At 30.8% G+C, this 6,853-nt stretch overlaps 1 protein-coding gene across 2 annotated transcripts in view; it reads left to right on the top strand.

Annotated features, from left to right (window-relative positions):
* The window catches only part of LOC108578996 (clathrin heavy chain), a 7,993-nt gene extending 3,372 nt beyond the window's left edge, over positions 1 to 4,621 (top strand). For both annotated transcript variants that reach the window (XM_017942422.1, XM_017942421.1), the window contains 11 exons: positions 1 to 411; positions 509 to 828; positions 954 to 1,219; positions 1,303 to 1,537; positions 1,673 to 2,055; positions 2,210 to 2,507; positions 2,611 to 3,051; positions 3,128 to 3,690; positions 3,782 to 4,004; positions 4,086 to 4,161; positions 4,251 to 4,621. The exon at positions 1 to 411 is cut by the window's left edge and continues 22 nt beyond it. In XM_017942422.1, the coding sequence (XP_017797911.1) occupies positions 1 to 411; positions 509 to 828; positions 954 to 1,219; positions 1,303 to 1,537; positions 1,673 to 2,055; positions 2,210 to 2,507; positions 2,611 to 3,051; positions 3,128 to 3,690; positions 3,782 to 4,004; positions 4,086 to 4,161; positions 4,251 to 4,384 (3,350 nt within the window). In that variant the 3' untranslated portion in view covers positions 4,385 to 4,621. The remainder of the gene's footprint in view (positions 412 to 508; positions 829 to 953; positions 1,220 to 1,302; positions 1,538 to 1,672; positions 2,056 to 2,209; positions 2,508 to 2,610; positions 3,052 to 3,127; positions 3,691 to 3,781; positions 4,005 to 4,085; positions 4,162 to 4,250) is intronic.
* The last annotated feature ends 2,232 nt before the right edge of the window (positions 4,622 to 6,853 follow it).

The following is a 6,853-nucleotide window of genomic DNA, read 5'->3' as shown; positions in this document are numbered from 1 at the left end:
CAGCATTTTTGTTAGATGCTTTAAAAAACAATCGACCGAGTGAAGGAGCTTTGCAAACACGACTTTTAGAAATGAATTTGATGTCTGCTCCACAAGTTGCTGATGCAATTTTAGGGAACCAAATGTTTACTCACTATGACAGAGCCCATATTGCACAATTGTGTGAAAAAGCTGGCTTATTGCAACGTACTTTAGAACATTACACTGATTTGTATGATATCAAGAGAGCTGTGGTACATACACATTTACTCTCTCCAGATTGGCTTGTTGGGTTTTTTGGAACACTATCAGTTGAAGATTCTTTGGAGTGTTTGAAGGCAATGTTAACTGCTAATATAAGGCAAAATTTACAAATTTGTATCCAGATTGCAACAAAATATCATGAACAGTTGACCACAAAAGCATTGATAGGTATTTATGATCTGCTATATGCTATTTTAAGCGTATTAACTTATGTTATTTATACTACCATTTATTAATTTATGAACAATACTATTATTATTTTCAGATTTATTTGAAAGTTTTAAATCATATGAGGGACTATTTTATTTTCTGGGATCTATTGTTAACTTCAGTCAAGATCAAGAAGTACATTTCAAATATATTCAAGCAGCTTGTAAAACTGGACAAATTAAAGAAGTTGAACGAATTTGTAGAGAGAGTAATTGCTACAATCCAGAACGTGTTAAAAATTTCCTTAAAGAAGCAAAATTATCTGATCAATTACCTTTGATCATTGTTTGTGATCGATTCGATTTTGTGCATGATCTAGTACTGTATCTATACCGAAATAATTTACAAAAGTACATAGAAATTTACGTTCAAAAAGTAAGTTTTATTATTCGCCTTTATTAGATTTAATAGCAAACTTAGAAATTTCATAATTATTTATAAATGGAAGTATGATTATTAGTTTAAAATTTTTATATATTATTACCATGGTTCAATTTTAGGTAAATCCGTCACGTTTGCCAGTTGTAGTGGGTGGTTTATTGGATGTAGATTGTTCAGAGGATATAATAAAAAATTTAATTCTTGTGGTACGCGGTCAATTTTCTACCGACGAGCTTGTAGAAGAAGTTGAGAAAAGAAATCGTTTGAAACTCTTACTTCCATGGCTGGAGTCTCGTGTTCATGAAGGCTGCGTTGAACCTGCCACACATAATGCATTAGCAAAAATATACATTGACAGCAACAACAATCCTGAAAGATTTCTCAAGTAAATAAATATAAATATGTTTTAGTATATTAAAAATGTTATATTAAATTTGGGTTTCTTAATCATTAAATTTTATTTTATAGGGAAAATCAGTTTTATGACAGTAGAGTAGTAGGAAAATATTGTGAAAAACGTGACCCACACTTAGCGTGCATTGCATATGAACGTGGCCAGTGTGATCGAGAATTAATAAGTGTGTGTAATGAAAATAGTCTTTTCAAAAGTGAAGCTAGATATTTGGTGAGACGTAGAGATCCCGATTTATGGGCCGAAGTTCTTCTTGAAAGCAACCCATATAAAAGGCCGTTGATAGATCAGGTCAGTTTACATTATTAGAAATAATAAAACTAAAATTAACAAAATTTTTTGAAGGCATCTAATTGAGAATTTATTTGTATGATTTTAACCAGTTGTATAAAATTGTTGTGAAATTACTGAGAGACTTGTTTGTAGGTTGTACAAACAGCTTTGTCAGAAACTCAAGATCCTGAGGATATATCAGTCACTGTCAAAGCGTTTATGACCGCTGATTTACCCAATGAATTAATTGAGCTTCTTGAGAAAATTGTACTCGACAGCAGTGTATTTAGCGATCATCGTAATTTACAAAACCTTTTGATTCTAACGGCAATAAAAGCTGATCGTACGCGTGTAATGGAATATATCAACCGACTCGATAATTATGATGCTCCTGACATTGCTAACATTGCTATTAACAATGAATTATACGAAGAAGCTTTTGCTATCTTTAAGAAATTCGATGTCAATACATCAGCTATCCAAGTTTTAATCGAGCAAGTTAATAATTTAGACAGAGCTTACGAATTTGCTGAAAGGTGAGCTAAGAGAAATATAATATTTGTAAATAACAGTTACTATGTATGAAATTTAGTGTGAAACAATTTGTTAATTGTCTGAATAACAATTAGTTAAATGATGAGTCATTCATAATTCTTTTCCTTTGAAAATTAATAATGTTTGTTCTTCTAGGTGTAATGAGCCACCAGTATGGTCCCAATTAGCTAGAGCACAGTTGCAACAAGGTTTGGTTAAAGAAGCCATAGACAGTTTTATTAAAGCAGATGACCCATCTGCATATGTAGATGTAGTAGAAACTGCTCATCGAACTTCTCATTGGGAAGACTTAGTTCGTTACTTGCAAATGGCTCGCAAGAAAGCACGTGAATCTTTCATCGAAAGCGAATTAATTTATGCATATGCAAGAACCAATAGACTTGCAGATCTTGAAGAATTTATTTCCGGTCCTAATCATGCCGATATACAAAAGGTTTCAATTTTGTTATATATAATTTATATTCTACATGCAGTATTTTATTTAAACACAAGACAAACATATCTTTTTCTGTGAATTTAATATTGTTTATTTTTAGATTGGCGATAGATGTTTCGACGACAAAATGTATGATGCTGCTAAACTTTTGTACAACAATGTGTCAAATTTTGCACGATTAGCTATCACACTTGTTCATTTGAAAGAATTCCAAGGGGCCGTTGACAGTGCTCGTAAAGCTAATTCAACTCGTACTTGGAAGGAAGTTTGTTTCGCTTGCGTGGATAGTGGAGAGTTTAGATTAGCACAAATGTGTGGATTACATATAGTCGTGCATGCTGACGAATTGGAAGATTTAATTAATTATTATCAAGATCGAGGGCATTTTGAGGAACTTATTAATCTGTTAGAAGCTGCTTTAGGTCTTGAAAGAGCACACATGGGAATGTTTACTGAATTAGCTATACTTTATAGCAAATATAAGCCTCAAAGAATGAGAGAACATCTTGAACTTTTCTGGTCTCGCGTTAATATACCAAAGGTATATTATTAATTACGGTGCAAATACTTAAATAAAAGGGTAACCAGTATATTATATCTATCAATAAAATTTATAGGTACTTCGCGCAGCAGAGCAAGCACATTTGTGGGCTGAGCTTGTATTTTTATACGATAAATATGAAGAATACGATAATGCAGTTCTTGCAATGATGCAACATCCCACTGAAGCGTGGCGAGAAGGTCATTTCAAAGACGTGATTACTAAAGTAGCAAATGTTGAACTTTATTACAAAGCTATTCAGTTTTACGTCGAATATAAACCCCTACTTCTGAATGATATACTACTTGTACTTGCTCCACGCATGGATCATACGAGAGCAGTTGCATATTTCAAAAGAACAGGGCATTTACAACTTGTGAAACCGTATTTGCGGTCAGTTCAAGCATTAAATAATAAAGCAATTAATGAGGCATTAAACGGTCTACTTATCGACGAGGAAGACTACCAAGGACTCAGAACATCGATTGATGCGTTCGATAATTTTGATAACATTGCGTTAGCACAACAATTGGAAAAGCATGAATTAATTGAATTTAGAAGAATTGCTGCATATTTGTACAAAGGAAATAACAGATGGAAACAATCAGTGGAACTATGTAAAAAAGACCGATTATTCAGGTATGTTACATCGAAATCTTTGAAATTCTATTTATACGATTTTTTTACACTATTAGCTGTTATTCACTGTTTTGTTATATTAACTGAACAGAGATGCTATGGAATATGCAGCAGAATCTCGCAATCCCGAAGTTGCCCAAGAGTTATTAGAATGGTTCTTAGAAAGGGGATCGAAAGATTGTTTCGCAGCATGCCTATTTCACTGTTATGACTTGCTTCATCCAGATGTTATTCTAGAACTTGCGTGGAGACATCGTATTTTACATTTCGCTATGCCGTACCTTATACAAGTTGCACGGGAATATATTACTAAGGTAATAACATATATAATTTAATATGTGTTTGATTAATGACATTTTAAAGTTATAATACTAATTTTATGATTTATTTTATAGGTTGATAAATTGGAAGAAGCTGAAAGTCGACGTATGGAAGAAACTGACCATCAAGAACACAAGCCTATGATTATGCGTAAGCATATATTTTTCTTGCTTTAATAGTATTATTAAATAATAGTAAATACATATAGTATATTTTAAAATAACATTTTATGTTTGTAGCGGAGCCACAATTAATGTTGACAGCAGGACCAGGTATGATGGCACCTGGTTATGCACCACAAGGTGTATATGGTGCACCTCCGCAAAACGTGTATGCACCAACTGCAGCAGCATACCAGGCTTATGGTATGTGAAATACAATTTACAACACATTCGATAACAGAGATCAACAAAATCTACTTTTCTATAATATCTAGGTAGAACAAGATTATTTCAATAGCTCACAATTATTATTAAATGCTGAAACAATATCATTAAAGAGAAAAGCGTTGCCGCAAAATAATTGTAACATAATAAAGATAACGAATTCAAAGTAAACTACAAAATATTTAAGCGCGAATTTCTAGTTTATGGGTAACATTTATAAAATAATTAATTTACTGTTAAAGTAATCAAAGAGTACACATTAATCATTATTTACAAAAGAGAAAACAACCATAATAAGAAAAAAAAATTGTTAGATATTTTGCAAATATACATCATATACGAATTTTTGAACAAGTATGCAATAGTAATAATTTTAATAATTCATGTTGTATTAAAACATTTTAAAATTGAATTTGATAATTTTATGTTACTTTATAAAGTAACTACGACATAGTTTCACTGAGTATCGATGAATTGTGTACGTATGTGCCTTTGTTTAAGTATTGAAAAGGTTTTAGTTTAAGATAACATAAAATGAATGATCTTTAAAAAAAAATACTTGTAAGTTTCACATTAATAAATATGTCACGAAATTACGAAGTGCTTCCTTTTTGGCAAAAAAGAAGAAAATTTGGCTAAAAATATGTAAGTGACTATAAATGAAAACATAAGTACTCAGAGTTGACATTGTTTATGTCCATTCACTGAAAAAGAGAGAGTGGTGAAAATATTATTCTGATATATAATTTGTAGTAATAAAAAGGAATCTATTTATCTAGATTCCTTAGATATGTTATTGTCACAGTCAAATGTATGAGCCTCAAAATACCTAGCAAAAGATAAATGAAAAAAGTGGCATATATCAGTACATCAGTATAACAATAAGATAAAACAAAGCTGAGAAGTCTGTAAACTGTATGTAATGTATCTAGAAACTTAAATATAGTAAGATATTAAATACGTTTGTATGTCTGTCAGTGTATAAGTTTAGTATTTGTGTGTATTATTGCTGTGGCATGGATAAATAAAAATTTAGCATTTGATCAGGCAACCAAAATGTGAAATATAGGATAGTAATGTTATATGCTCTACTAAAGAAATAAAAGAAAAAAGAATGATAATGGAGCTCTCTCATATAATCTCATTAGACAGAGAACGTATTTAAACCGTTGAAAAAGAATAAACTTTTTAACGATCTCGTCATATTGATGTATGGATATATGTACTGAGACTTGTTTATGCTGGCTTACAATATTATGCTCTTACTCTTTTTTGTACACATTAAATTAAAGTATGTAATGCCTATAAAGAAAGTTTAGGGTATTAAAGCATATGAACTAATTATTAATTTTGTTTGCTTTATTAACGTGTTCAGTTTTTAAAACTATGATTTCAAATTTTTTTACTTATTGTATTTGGTTTATATAATGTATGTATAGTATCCTTTTTGGATGTATTGTTCGTTATATCATTGTATTAATGTATAATGAAATTATAATACAAGTATTAATGCAAGTTGGGTGATCAGATTCCAATGCACATGTAGAATGACAGAATCGTATTGTTGACGTTTCTGCTCGTTAAATGATTTACATTGTCTGTATAAAATGCTCTATTAACAAATCAGGATCAGTGTACAAGATATGTCAGATAAATAGTACTTTCTCTGGCATATCTTAAATTCAATGTTCCTGAAAGAGCTACATTATTACATAAGACATTTCGAGTGACATTTTCTTGTCACATATCTCAAAACGAACGAGAGGTATGCACTTATAAATTGTTCTCATTACTCATAAATATAAAACGGAAGTTAAAAGTTAAAAAATTGCAGTACTGTAATATTGATGCAACAAAACATTATTCCTACGTATGAACAATGATTGTTGCAGTAACAATATTGATTATTACGCGACTTTCGTTTGATATTTAATGATTGCAGTAATTTCAGCTGCACGTACTAAATAAAAGTGTTAAAATTAGATGATACAAACAAGAATCTGTAACATTCCCAATAATCACTTCACTTTCATTGAAATTATGTAATGAATGAAATTGTAGATTGAAAAGTGTATTTAATGCCGTTCTGCAAACAGATAGTAATGTAATTGTATCATTGTTTGGATATTGTGGATTAAAATAAAATATTAGTAAATTTAGAAATAAACATACCGAAATTGGTTGTTAATTACACAATTATACATGATCAAAATCACATCTCTGTAATGTTGAAAGTCAGTATAAAATGTGGGACATTTGTCGCTATTAAATTTATTTCAATAAACAACTGTATGACTTGAATGTGTACGTTATGTTAATTTTACATTCCTGTGTATTGCTTCAATATAAAGGGTGCTCCTGAAAGTTAGGTATAAACGAGCACGAAGTAAGCAACGGAAAACAAAATTTTTAATGAACTCAATGAATCGTACCTTAACCGTAACGCCATAACAAAA

The sequence above is a fragment of the Habropoda laboriosa genome, unplaced genomic scaffold, assembly GCF_001263275.1.
Source record: "Habropoda laboriosa isolate 0110345459 unplaced genomic scaffold, ASM126327v1 scaffold30, whole genome shotgun sequence".
Lineage (NCBI taxonomy): Eukaryota > Metazoa > Arthropoda > Insecta > Hymenoptera > Apidae > Habropoda > Habropoda laboriosa.
Note: the sequence above shows the minus strand (reverse complement) of the source record. Positions and strands in the feature narration are given on the sequence as shown.